Source organism: Arachis hypogaea, chromosome 9 (assembly GCF_003086295.3).
Source record: "Arachis hypogaea cultivar Tifrunner chromosome 9, arahy.Tifrunner.gnm2.J5K5, whole genome shotgun sequence".
In the NCBI taxonomy this organism is placed as follows: domain Eukaryota; kingdom Viridiplantae; phylum Streptophyta; class Magnoliopsida; order Fabales; family Fabaceae; genus Arachis; species Arachis hypogaea.
This window is the reverse complement of record NC_092044.1, coordinates 114,153,469-114,167,192: the sequence shown is the minus strand read 5'-3', so window position 1 is coordinate 114,167,192 and position 13,724 is coordinate 114,153,469. Positions and strand designations below refer to the sequence as shown.

At 32.4% G+C, this 13,724-nt stretch overlaps 2 protein-coding genes across 3 annotated transcripts; one reads left to right on the top strand and one right to left on the bottom strand.

Moving 5' to 3' along the window:
* Positions 1-4,074: 4,074 nt before the first annotated feature.
* Positions 4,075-7,445, bottom strand: LOC112712139 (uncharacterized protein At2g38710). The gene is made up of 5 exons (XM_025764940.3): positions 6,645-7,445; positions 5,887-6,006; positions 5,479-5,593; positions 4,997-5,090; positions 4,075-4,521 (listed from the first exon to the last, which is right to left on the bottom strand). Exons 1-5 carry the CDS (start codon positions 6,746-6,748, stop codon positions 4,319-4,321), a joined length of 636 nt encoding a protein of 211 aa, XP_025620725.1. The 5' UTR covers positions 6,749-7,445; the 3' UTR covers positions 4,075-4,318.
* Positions 7,446-8,468: 1,023 nt separating this feature from the next.
* Positions 8,469-12,308, top strand: LOC112712138 (uncharacterized). 2 transcript variants are annotated; one of them, XM_025764939.3, is made up of 3 exons: positions 8,469-8,894; positions 8,965-9,048; positions 10,548-10,772. In XM_025764939.3, the coding sequence occupies exons 1-3, from the start codon at positions 8,742-8,744 to the stop codon at positions 10,572-10,574; spliced, it is 264 nt and encodes an 87-aa protein (XP_025620724.1). In that variant the 5' UTR covers positions 8,469-8,741; the 3' UTR covers positions 10,575-10,772. The 2 variants fall into 2 exon arrangements, with proteins under 2 accessions (XP_025620724.1, XP_025620723.1); XM_025764938.3 differs by lacking the exon at positions 10,548-10,772 and adding an exon at positions 12,121-12,308 and having other exon boundaries at positions 8,482-8,894.
* Positions 12,309-13,724: the final 1,416 nt, after the last annotated feature.

The window sequence follows — 13,724 nt, the reverse complement described above, 5'->3', positions numbered from 1 at the left end:
GTAGGAACCGTTGGAGGGAGAGAAAAACTGAGTTCCTTCACGGGATTCAATGTGAAGGGTCCCTCTGAACAGGGACTCAACTAAACCAATAATAACTTGCCATTGGCAAGTTATTATAAAAATAAATAATTATATAAAATTTAAAATAATTAAATAATTATATTAAATAATTAAATAATAATTAAATTATTAATAATTATAATAAATAATTATATTAAATAATTAAATTATAATTAATTTATTAATAATTTTAATAATTAATTAGATTAAATAATTAAATTTTTATTTAATTAATAATTTATATTAATTATTTATATTATAATTAATATTAAATATTATTTATATTATTATATTAAATTATAATTAATTAAATTTACTTACATTAAAAAATAAATTTAATTTTTACATCTTACAAAATAATTTTTGGTTGGGTTGGTTATTTTTATTTTTTAAATTTAAAATACTAACGACATTATTAAAATTAGTAGTTGTAAAACTAGCCGTTGCAAAATTAGTAGTTGAAAACTAACCATTATTATGTTACCGTTATTATTAATAAATTAATATTTTAATACTTTATATATATCATTTACATACACTTCTATTCTCACACTTTCCTCTACTTTTCTTCATCTTCTTCCAAGTTTACTTCTATCCCAAATTTTATATTGTGTATTGTTGTTATATATGAATTTATTTAATATTAATATTTTTTAATAGTGAATTATTTTTAAATTTAAATATTTAAATTACATTATTTAAAAAAATTATTATATTAATTATAAGTATTTTAATTAATTAATTAAGTGGGACCACAATAGGGACTAAAGTTAGTTCCTCCTAATGGAGAAGAGATAAATGCTTTGAGTTCCTATTTACTGTTTATGACGCAAAAGCTGATGTGGAGTAACTTTTTATGACAGGTGAGCCATAAACAGGAACTGGAACGAGTTCCCTATTGGAGATGGTCTTAGGACTGAGCTCGACAGAGACTCTCTGATGATGATTAGATGTTGCTCAATTGGTTTCAAGTCGGCATTGCTCCCTCCCTGGTTTGAAATTCAACCTCGTCATCGAGGCTAGTTGGCGCCAACAAAGAGTACCGATGGCAGTATGTATTCTACCCGCAGCGGATAGAGTTGAGTGCGAAGCAGGTAGGATGCGGGTTAAGAGTCCTGTATATATATATATATATATATATATATATATATATAGGACTCTCACTTGGTGTAAAAAAATTTTAACCACTAAGCCAAAGTCATTAATTGATAATTTATTATGTCTTTTTTATATAAAAGCCAATGAGAATGGATCTTCTTAATTTTTTCTTTCAATTTTTTTTGTGAAGTACTGTGATCTTTTATCATACACTCTTTAAGTGAGACAAAAAAAATATGTGAGAAAAGATGTTAATGATAAGATATCACACTTTATAAAAAAATTTGAGAGAATTTATTTTTAAAGCGAGTTCTATTTTAATGATATATAAATACAAAATTATATCAAATATAATGCTCATAGACTTCCAAGGATTTTATTTGTGTTTGTGTTATTAATTTTAGTAAAGGCTTTTATATAGAATTGAATATTTGATATTTTGTGTTGTTTATGGGATAGTTGTGTTATTTATGGGATGATTGTGTTATTTGTGTTAAATTTTTAATTTGCATACTCATCAAGTTATATAATAATGTTGCATCTTTTTGGTAACTCGCGGATAGAGTTAGATATCCACAAATTGAGAACAGATAAGGTTAAGATTGAGATATTTTGAACCCATGGATAAAGTTTGGTCCATGATGCTACAAATTGCCTTGTGGGACGTCTCCTCAAGAACTAGAACTTGACAATTTCAAATCTTCCTTCAATGTATTTCGCCGTAGTCGCCAATGAAGAGAAAGCTTTGTCGGTTCTTGAGTTCTTTCGATATTGCATTGTGTGCCACTCCTCACCTTTCGCTTCCAGTCTTCTGTCCTAATACGTTTTTTGCCATCTTCTGTCATCGATGACTTTGAGCATTCTGAGATTCATCCTTCAAGCATCTAAACCTCCCTTACATAGAGGGGGTATCTACTAGTGTATAGTAAAATGAAGAGTTTTATTATTAAAAAGAGTAAAGATCCAATCCGGTTTTTATCCATTTTTACGAAGGATAAGGCGTCTTTTGTCCAAAAAAGGGACACTTCGGTCATCAATTCTTTCATTTTAGAACAATACGACTCCTTTGTTAAAAAATCCATTAATAGTAACAAAAATTAGTTTCGTTAGAATTTTATTTATAATTTGTGGGGTTTTTCCCACAAAATTTTTTCAATGATATAACTAACTATGACAAGTACTACTATCATCTTTTTCATTCTCGTAATTATCACTTCTACCTCTATTATTTCCATTGTATAACCATACTTTATCACCATCGGTATTTTTTCTATTGTCATCGTCATTAATACAAATATCATCAACATTAATGTTATCTTATTTTATTTTTTTGTCGGTGTTATTTTTCCCTTTATAAGATCTTCGTACTGTAATTACTTTTGGGTAAAGTACTAAATTGGTCCCTTACGTTTAGGTGTAATCCTGTTTTACTCCTTAAGGTTTAAAGTGTCCTATTTGAATGCAAAAAAGTTTCATTTAACTTTAATATAGTCCCACCGTGAGGTCAAAGTTAAATAATTAACCAAATATCCTATATGACAACAATACAAGAATAAGGTCGATAATTTGAAAAATAAGTACAAGCTCTAGAAGCACAAAATCAACTATGGATGCATCAATTCATAAATAGGACACTGTTTTAGTTTGTGGGAATTTAAAACCTCACAAATTACAAATAAAATCTCCACAAAATTTAATTTTCATTACTATTAGTATTTAACAGAATTTTTAATAGAAGAATCACATTGTCCTAAAATAAAAAGATTAAGGATCAAAGTATCATTTTTTTTAGACAAAGAGTACCTTATTTGTCGTAAAAATGAACAAGAATCAAATTGGGTCTTTATTCTTATTAAAAATACTATATTTATATAAAAAATTAATTATTAAATCAATTATTATATATTTTTATATAAATATATATTATTTATATTATTTTTAATATATATTTTATACATATAAACCTTCAATTTTCTTCTTAAACTAATATTTTACCAAACAATAAAATAACAAAACAAGTGACAAATTATTATAATGAGTAGATATTAATTAATTCATTAATTTATTGTTTCAAACCCAAATACAAACAAACCCCACTCCCCCCTCCAAAAAGGTAAAAAATAAAAATCTATATGTTAAAGAAAAAGAATCTAATCGGAACATAATTTTCTGAGTGAAAAATTGAATGCAAATCCAAGGAGCCATAAAGATCGAAGAGCGTAACATGAATATGGGGTGTTGGTTTAACACGCGTTCACGCAGGGCTTTACTTGGCCGACACGGCACATAAATTGGATCTTTGGCACAGAATCTTCTCAGTTCTTTTTTTCTCATTTGAGAAAATAAGATATGAATTTTTATTATATATTTTATAAGTATAACAAAAAAAATAAAGAAAAAGCATTAAAGGATTAGATATTATTTGGCCAACATTGCACAGAAATTGGATTTTCTCAATTTTTTTTCATTTAAAAAAATAAAATATAATTTCTCATCATACATTTTATAGATGTAACAAAAAAAAAATTAAAAAAAATTAAAGAATTAAAGATCACACACTTAAGTACTTTACACCTAAAAAAAAATGAAAAAGATCCATTTTGGAGTGCACATCACTCTAGTCCCTTCGCTCAAAACCATTTCTGAATTTTCATCATTTCAAAAGAATGGTTTGGGCAGAACTAAGATGCTCTGCACAGGGGCGCCATGTGTAATATCATGCAAAGAACACGAGACATAGCCATTTAATCAAGCATGCATTGTCCTTCTTTTTATTACATCTAAGACTAAAAATATACTGATTTTGATCCTTACCAAGTGGTGTTTTAACCGGTACCATTTTTATTATTTCCCGACATGTTATCCATAAATCCATGAACTTTTTTTAAAAAATAAATAAATTGTACACTTCAAGACTGGCATAAAGCAGTTCAAAAGAGCTGAATATTTCATAAATAACTGAATCCAGTGTTACTAATTTCTTCAAAAACAAATGAATTTGAAGAATGTGAAAGAGTTGCACCAATCATAGCAATAGGTTCAATTAAGAAAAGAACAAATTGCACCTGTTTTTCTTTCTTTTCCTTTCTTTAGGAAATAGTCTTCTTTCTTTAACCAAAGAAGCTATGCAATTTTGGAAAAGTTTAGTTTGAAATGAATACTAGTTGCGTAACTTGGCTCCAAGAATAGAAGGAGCTTCACCTCTTGCCTGCTTCACATAGGCAACATATTCACTGTAGTGCATTGTAAATAAGGTACTTTGGTATTTGGTCAGCTGTAAACGCTTCCTGAGTGACTCCGTGATTACACCATTGTAGCCGGCTTTGCGTATCAAGGAATCGATGGCCTCTAATTTAGTCCAACCTGAATCAAATCAAAGGTTTTGTTAATCAATTGTGTTCACTAAAAAGGAAAATAGCAAATGTAGCTACGTAATCTGAAGTTGGACAATTAAGTGAAAGTGCTTTCCATAATCTTTATAGTTAGCCTGAGATTTTTGTTTAATTCTGGAGTGCAGACAGAAATATAGCATTATTGCTTTGAAACACTAACAAACTACAACCAAAGGGAAACATGAAGTTTATTCTCCTTGAGCTTTCACCATGTCAGTTAAAGTTATGTAGGTAATAAAGATAGTGTTTTCTTTTTTGGGGGGAATAATTTCTCTGCAATTTTTGTTTGGATTGAGCATGCCCTTTTACTTTGGAACAGTTTTTGATGATTAGGTAAGAATTCCCACAAAAAAAAAAAAAGAAATAGAAAATACTGTTTTAGTGTTCAAACAAAATACTTAATGACAACTCCCACATATAAATTAATGCTTGTAGGCAAAGGTTACCTTCATGGGCAGCCACTTCAGGCAGGTATGTGGCACTTCGCCTTGTGTTGTAGTCAGGATCAGTAAATTCAATAATTATACCATGTGTCCCTACCTGCAAAGGCAAACCAGTAGAATCTGAATGTGCAAAGAATTCCAACTTCCAAGTGATTGCCAGCTATTAAAACTCAATAAATGGGAGATGTGGTGTCCTTAGAACAAAAAGAGTGTCATCAATTCTGCTTTTGTAGTTCAGTTGGAAGTGATTCAGTTAAAATTGATCTTGGAGTAAATCAGTTTATGTTTGGTGCTTCATCTAAAACTGATTTTGACAAAGAGTAAAACTCAGAATCATTTTTTGCCTCCAAAATCAACCTTGTGGGTTGGGGCACCCCCCAAAAAAAAGTGAAAAACATGCACGTTAGGCCAGACCACTACATAGTTACATAACACTGTACGATCATTACACCCCAGAAACCAAAATAGCCAAATCAAGCACATACCTCCCAATCAAGGTAGTCGTTAGCATTTTCATAATCAGTAAGAATAGATACTGTACACTCCAAAGTAGGAAGCTCTTTTGCCTGTATGGGTGGAAATCTGCGGTCTCTGAGAGCGCTGCAAGAAATTTTAGAAGCAAACACATAAGAATTATCATGAATTTGAGGCCAATAAAGTTTTAAGTATGAATATATGGATGTGAATCAAATCAAAGAGAAACGAAAACTATAAGGACCTCATGACGTTACATTACTTTTACTAAACAAATCCTTATGCTTAGACTATCATGGGAGAAAGAAAAACACAGTAAATGCATGTATATCTAGGACAGATTCACTCCTATTCATAACCAGTTTACGTAAAATCATAGTTTGAAGCATAATCTTTCAAGTACTAATATGCCAACACACCTGTTGAGCGCATAATCTTTGAAGCCATTGATTAAGCCACGTGCTTCTAGAGAACCAATACATCCCCGAAGTCGAGGCTCGCCGCCATTGACTACTTTCTTCCATGTAACAAATAATGGGCTGAAACAAAGTACACTCTCTTCAAACAGGCATATCATAGACTATGGCTGGAACATAAATGATAATCTCATGAGAGAGGCATATATTTCTTCTTAAAACTAACAAATCCAAGACCTAATTACAAGAGCATACAATGAAAACTACACTATAGTTGCTATTGGCGAACGGCACAATCCAAATCCAAATATTTATTAAACACAATGTTTAATTATACCAAACCAAAATTTTCTACTTGAATTTGATGTGTACAGTGCATAGTGCAACGCCCGCCATAGCTAACTGTTGTGGGTAAGCAATAAGCAATAAAGCACGATTTATAACAACCATGGTGGAAAGCAAACCTTTCCTTCCCCACCCCGAATCCACATTTCCCTTCAATCAAATAAACGTTAGCATCTGACCGGTCACAGCTATAATAATATCCTACTAACGGAAACGACTCAGAGAACAGGGTGAAATTCACACAGGGAATATGAAAATTAGTAAATTATCTAAATATGATTAACTTGTAAAAATCTAAACAATAAGCGATCAGAATAAGAACAAAATAAATGAAGTGTGAGCTCAACCTTGGAGTCGTTGCCACTTAATAGAAACATGGAAATAACATAATTGGAAGAGAGAGAGAGAGAGATTACTGTTGACCCTCGTCGAAGGCAGGAGGAGGAGCATCGTCACTGTTGTAGTGAGCGACGAGGGTGTCAAAGCAGTACACAACCATCTCCTTGTTGGCGGACACCATTTTTGCGTGGGTTTCAAAGTTGCGAAAAGAATTGTTAGGAACAGCTTTTCAGAATCGAAATTCTGAAAGCGCTGCCGTTCGGATTCTTCCTTCTTCGGAAGCCGATAACAGACGCAGCAAAATAAATTGGGAGGCGAGACTTTTGGAGTCGTTGGACCCTACCTACCTGCCTAGCAATCCCTTTTTCTTTTTTTTTTCTTCTTTTCCCTATTCTCTCTCTTTGTTGGGCTTCCTTGCAAGTATTGTGCATTTTCTTCTTTTTACTATATTGCCCCTCTTGCTTTTCTCCATCTTGGAATAATTTTTAGTGGAGCAAGTTTCAATGTCACCTCACCTCACCTCGCATATAAACTATTGATTGGTAGAGAGACAAAGATGAAAAAATTGAGACTGAAATATAAAAAATAAAAGATAAAAATTGAAAGAAGAATAAAATTTTAATTTAATTTACATAAAGAATAAAATTAAAATTAATTAATTGAAATAAAAGTATTTTAAATATAAAATTTTATTAAAGTTTCAATTTTTATTCCTAAAAATTTTAGTATTTTGTGTTTTTATTTTTTAAAAATATTAAAATATTAAAATTTTAGAGATAAAACAGAAATTTTAGTATTAATTTTTAAATCAACAAATATATTTTTTAATGTCTCACTATTTCAAAATAAACTAGCTAAAAAGTATCAACTTCCGTGACTATTCTCATGTTGCAAGATGTTTTTGGTGTGTATGCACTATTCGGGTTTTTGGTCGAGTGTGTATGCATTATTCGTCATCACGTATCATACAAGCCCAGAGCAAGTAGGAGCCTTAGCAGGCCTTCTTAGCCCAATCTAATAACTGAAGCATGTTGGCCCGCTTCCGTTTATTAAGCCCAATTTAGGAAATAGGTCAAAATTACTCCAATGAGTTTATGTTAATCGGCATGAATAAATCAAGCTAAGTAGACTTCAAATCCGTAACGGATTAATTTTTGGTGCGTCAGGATATTATGAGAAACAAAAAAAAAGTTAAGTTAACTAATTTGAATTAGTTTAATATTTAATTTACTAATTTTATTTAAGTAAGTAGCAGATTTTAAATTTATCTTATACATATAATAATTTATTGACTAATAACAAATTTTTAAATAAATCTTTAATTTATAATAGATTAAAAATTAGGAAAAATCATAAGAAAAAAATAATTCTCCATAAAAATGTTAGAGAAGTTATCTTATTGGCCACATTTTTATGGAAATGGATCCTCTCCATTTTTTTTGTTAGTTGAGAGAATAAAGTATAATCTCCCACCTTTAATTTTACAAGTGGGACCAAAAATAGATGAGAGAGAGAATATAATGAAGGGTGAGATCTTCCACTAGATATCATTTAGTTTTTTTTCTACCGGAGAGGATCCACTTCCCATTTTTATCTAGTTCCCCTTTTTTTAATTCTCTTTCAATACCAAAAAAAAATCAACAAATTTTTTTAGAGTATTGCTAGGGAGCCAATGGCCTAAGCGTATAATGTATACAAGGGATAATAAACATTTAATCTCATAAAATCACTTATCCCAAAAGTTTAAGCTGATTTTGGGATTCACTAGAACTCTAATACCATGTCATGAACCCACTTAGACCATTGTACACTTAGACCATTGACTCTCAATACTTTCTATTTTTTTATTATTAAATTATTATTTTTTTGTATTTAATGTAGTTTAATTGAAGGCGTGTACCATTTTAAATCCTTACACACATTGATTGCGACATATTTCTTGATGGATAACGCAGAGCCCACAGGAAAGGGGAAAAAATGGGCGAGACTAGGCGAATTGACCGGGTCGAGTGAGGTCCGAGAATAGTGATGGATGAGTGAGTGAGTATAAAAGGCGAAGGTTGTAGATCCTTTGACTCACTCTCGCCCTAATCATCAAATCAGTAGTAATCAGCAGTAATCGTCATAACAAGGAAGGCACCGCCTCTTGCGTGTGTTGTATAATAATATTGGCAATGTCAATGAACATGAGATCGGTGCTTCTCACTCGGGGATTCGTGACTCGCTTCATGGACTCAACATCTCGCGGTGCTTTCTCTCGTTTCTACAGCGACAAAGGTAGGGTTCTCAGCGAAGAGGAGCAGGCCAAAGAGAACGTCTACATCCAGGTACTTTCCCTTTCCACCCTTTCCCCTTCTCCTTATTCGAAGCCCCGTTCCGATGATTTGTTTTCTGCAGAAATGGGAGAGAGAGAGGTTGGAGAAACAGAAGCAGCAAGCTGAGAAGGAAAAAGCTGAGAAGGACAAAAACGCTTCTGACAAGGTATTTGATTTTTATTCTTCTCATCGGTGTTTTAGGGATTCGATTTCGCTACTCTAATGTCTAAACATCAACTCTCTAGATATTTACATGCGTCATCATATGATTCTGAACATTTGATTTTGTTATGAACCCTGTGTTTGACTCGAGCCGGATGTGTGTTTTCACGATAGGATAAATTTATTCTCACTGAATTTATAATTTAGGGTTTACAACTATTAATTAAGACATTGGCCTCTGGAAAACGTTTTAGATCTTAGAATTAAGTTCAAGCATTGTATGGTTTGCATTCCAATCGTGAATCTTCGGTAGAAAAATTCAATCACTGTTGGTATATTTAAACTAAGCTTATCAATAAACTATAAGCCTAATGCTTCATGAATTACAAGGTTAATTGCAAAAAGTTGATAAGCACTGTATCTAGTCAAGACACCATAGAGTTCATGAAGTATCAATTCTATAAACATGCAAGCTCATGTAATTTGCCATGTAATTGTGTCTTTAAATAGGTAAGCTTATGTATGCTATTCTCCTAGTGAATTTGCAATGAGAATGTCAGTAATGTTAAGCCTTCATTTCCTCTCTATTTTAGAGAGTATAATAGAGATTGTTGTGATTTTGTTTCTCTTCCGCTTAGTGTATGTTGTTTTATTATTGTTGAAAAGTCATATTGAGATTATGTTGAGTTATTTTTGTAAGTATCCTTGGGCAAATTAATTGCGAGTTTAATCTTACAATGGTGCTCCCCTTTTGTAGCATCTCAAGTTAGGTAACAATCATATGACCCATATGATCTCCAAATTGTTTCTTGGAAATCATGTATTGCCACTTAGCATAGTAGTTGAGAGCTGCATTATGATTTCAGGGTTACTTCACTTTTCTTTCTCAAATCAAATTGCATCAGACACTACCGAACTTTAACACAAGTTTATTCTATCTTTTACACAAGGAAATGGTGAAATAGCCTGCTTGTTAAGTTCAAACTTTCTATGTTATTATCTCTCTATGCTACATATCACCATATCAAGTACATCTATCAACTCGATCAACATTCCAATTAATTAAAATAATGTTCCCTTGAAGGACGTCATCGGTTCTTCCATTTCATATGGGTGCTAAATTTTGATTAGTTCTGATGCCAATCTCTATTAGATTGGTTGTTTGTATTCTTCAGCTTTTTTGGACATTTCCAAATGGGCACTTGCAGGTGCCAGTCATGTGCATCACTGTGTGGATGTGTTGTGTGGTTATCCTGATGTATTTTTGGTTCTTCTATTAAGTTGATGTCCTGAATTTAGTTGATATTTAGATGTTCTTTGAATTGAAGTTTTTATTGCCTTTATTTTGCTCCAAGTAGGTGGCAGTGATATTTTCCTGGTGGCCATATGTGTCTTTGTTCCACAGCAGTTTAACACTATTCTACAGAAATTTAACTGCTAATCTTTTGCTATCCGTTAATTCTTTCCCACAATCCTAACACAACTGTTTTTTCTTCTCTGTAGAAACCTGAAGGATCTCACAAGGGATGAGTTTGTCTGTCATGTTTGCTATCAAGGTCACTAGTAGTGGAAAATAATCAATGGGAAATAAAAACATTGACTCTAAGTGGACTTTGGTCTTTGTATAGATTGTGTTTCGTGTTTGTTTGTATGTTGAAATATGTAACCATGCTGTCTCGTCCATCAAGCTTCATGAAGTTCGTTATGATATGATCCTCTTATTTGCTTCGCGTTTGTTGGATGTGAATGCCATTCTAAATTTCTGATCAGTATGTGGAAATTGTGAAATATTCAGTTACACTTTCGGTGTTATAACTGTTGGGTGTGAGTAGACCAGTTGAATAGATGAAAGCTTCTTGTTTGAAGAATAGGATGATGCTTAGGAGGATCGAACAGCGCGGACTTGCTTTTGTTTGGTTGTAGTGTTAGGATTGTAGATGATGAGTCGGTGAGATTTGATTTCAAAACGGTTTATGTGATCCTCTTAGGGATGGCAAAAACCCCGGCGGGGCGGGTATTCGCGGGGATTTACCCGCTGGGGGTAGATATGGGGGGCTTTCTGAACCCACAGGGACAGGCGGGGACCTGTTTATTAATTATATGGGGCTGGGGCGGGGGCGGGACTAGTGGTACCTGCCTTGTGGGGATCCGTTAAACCCCGTTTACGTGAAAATACTAAACTGTCCCTATTATATATATAAAACATACGAGAGTTGGAGCAAATCCTAACCGTCACTTATGTTACGCTCCTCTCTTCTGTCCTCTCCTTTCCTCAACTCAACTTGATCACTCTCAAACCATTTCCTCTCACGGATTCATCACTGTCCTCTCCTTTCCTCAACTCAACTTGATCACTCTCAAACCATTTCCTCTCACGGATTCATCACTGCCGATCTCCGACCGCCAACTCCTACCCTTTAGTCCCTCACTGACGTTAAGATCCTCTCCTCTCAATCTCGATGTCACAGTTGCAGTGTGTCGTTGCCATTGGAGCGTCTGAGCCTTTGCGCCGTTTCTCGGTCTTTGTCGTCTTCACCATTGGATCGTCTGAGCCTCTGCGCCGCTTCTCAATCTTTGCCGTCTTCGCTGCCGGAGCGTACAAGCATCTGTGCCGCTTCTTAGCCGTCGACGATCTTCACCGATCTTTGAGCCTCTGCTCTCGATAAGTAGCTTATGTGAATTCTGAATTTTTTTTACTTTGATTTGAAGCATTTGTGATTTTGATTTTGATTTGAAGTTTGTGATTTTGATATTGATTTTTAGTTTGTGGTTTGAAGAATAAAAAATTTTACGTTTTTTTTTTGTTTTTTTTACTTTGATTTGAGTTAGGTTAACTATAATTTATGTTTTTTATTATGATTCTGATTTTTATGATTTATGTGATGCTTTGTTAATTCTGTTATTTATGTAATTTTATTTGTTTATATGTTACAATTTCTTATTTTGATTCTGATTTACATAATCTATGTGATTGTGTTATAATTCTTTTGACTTAGGTTAATTATGATTTATGTTTTTTATTCCTATTCTGATTTGCATGATTTATGTTTGTGATTTCTGTAATTTATGTTTCTAGGATTCAAGTAAATCGGAATCTGTTACCATTCCCATTACAACTATTACAGAATGAAGAAGGCTAGAGAACTATGGAGAATTATATTTCTATAATGTGATGAATTATGTTTGATTGTTTATGAATTATGGATATAATATTATGTTTAGTTGTTTTTTAATGTAATTTGGGATTATCTTTGTTTTTTTAAATTTTTTTATTTTTTCTATTTTTTCTATTTTTATTGTTTTTTACAAAAATTTGTGGAGACTCTAGTCTTTGACAGATACGGAGTCTCCATTACCCGTAACGAAAATAGGAATAGGTTTTGGAGGCGGAGAACGGGGTCATGTTCTTGTCCTCGTGAGAACTCGTTGCCATCTCTAGATTTTCTATAATGTTATTCACAAGGTGGTGGTTCGGACAAATTTCGTTCTTGGATTAGCATGGTTTTAAATTAGGGAGTGAAAGGGGAAGAAAATAGATTAGGGAGGAATTGATAAGATGAGAGAGAAATAAGTAAATGATTTAGTAGATCAGCAAAATAAGAAATGGGATAATATGATGGTGGAATGCTAAAGAGGAAAAGAATATCAATTGTCAATTATTAATTATTGTTTGATTGATTCTGTCGTCATTATTATTTTATTTATAGTAAATTTTACTATTAATTAGAATTATCTAGTTGGATTATTAGGTCTATTTTTACTCTTGAAGGAAGCTAATGTAACTCAAGTATGAAATGTAGGAAGTAAAACTGAACAAGATTACTTGGCCTGCAAGATTAGCCCAACGTGTAGCAAATCCCATTGTAAGCTTCCACCTTTTGGTGGTGTTGTTGGTTCTGGCGTTGGTACTAACCATTCTTTTCTGTCTCTGGAATGTTACTGCTCATCTTGCGTTAATTTGTTATTTTATGAATTCATTCAAATTATATTTTAGATAAAGTATATTTTGTCTTCGAGGTCTGTTTTTTTTTTTTTCATGGTATTTTCCAACTCAATATATCAGTGACTGATTCGTTGTGAATCTGAATTCTATTTAACGGTCTGTCATTGATCAATAGATTACTACATGCATAAGTTGGGATTCGAATTTCCGACACTTCTTAAGCAGATGAATGAGCTAATCACTCGATTAATTCAAGTTGGTTATTCTTGAAGTTTGTTATAAATTTTAAAAATATTCCTAAATTTTATTTTGTTTTAATTTTGTCCTAGAAATTTTTTACTTATATCAAATATATATTTTATGGTTAATTTTTTCAAAAATATTTAAACTAATTTAGCGATAATTTTACAAAAACAATTATCAATACAAGCAAATCAGAGATTGTTGTCATGCATTGTTATTGGATTAGTTCTAAATTTTTTAGAAATTTAACTATCAGAAATATATTTAATGAAAATTAAAAAATTTTAGAATAAACAACAATAACAACAACAACAAAGCCTTGTCTCACTAGGTGGGATCAGCTACATAAATTAAACGACGCCATTGAGTTCTGTCATTTATCATGTCTACAGAAAGACCGTTTATATGTAGATCTCGTTTCACAATCTCATGGATGGTCTTCTTAGGTCTTCTTCTGCCTTTCACTCCTTGTCCATCTTCCATCTCATCCATTC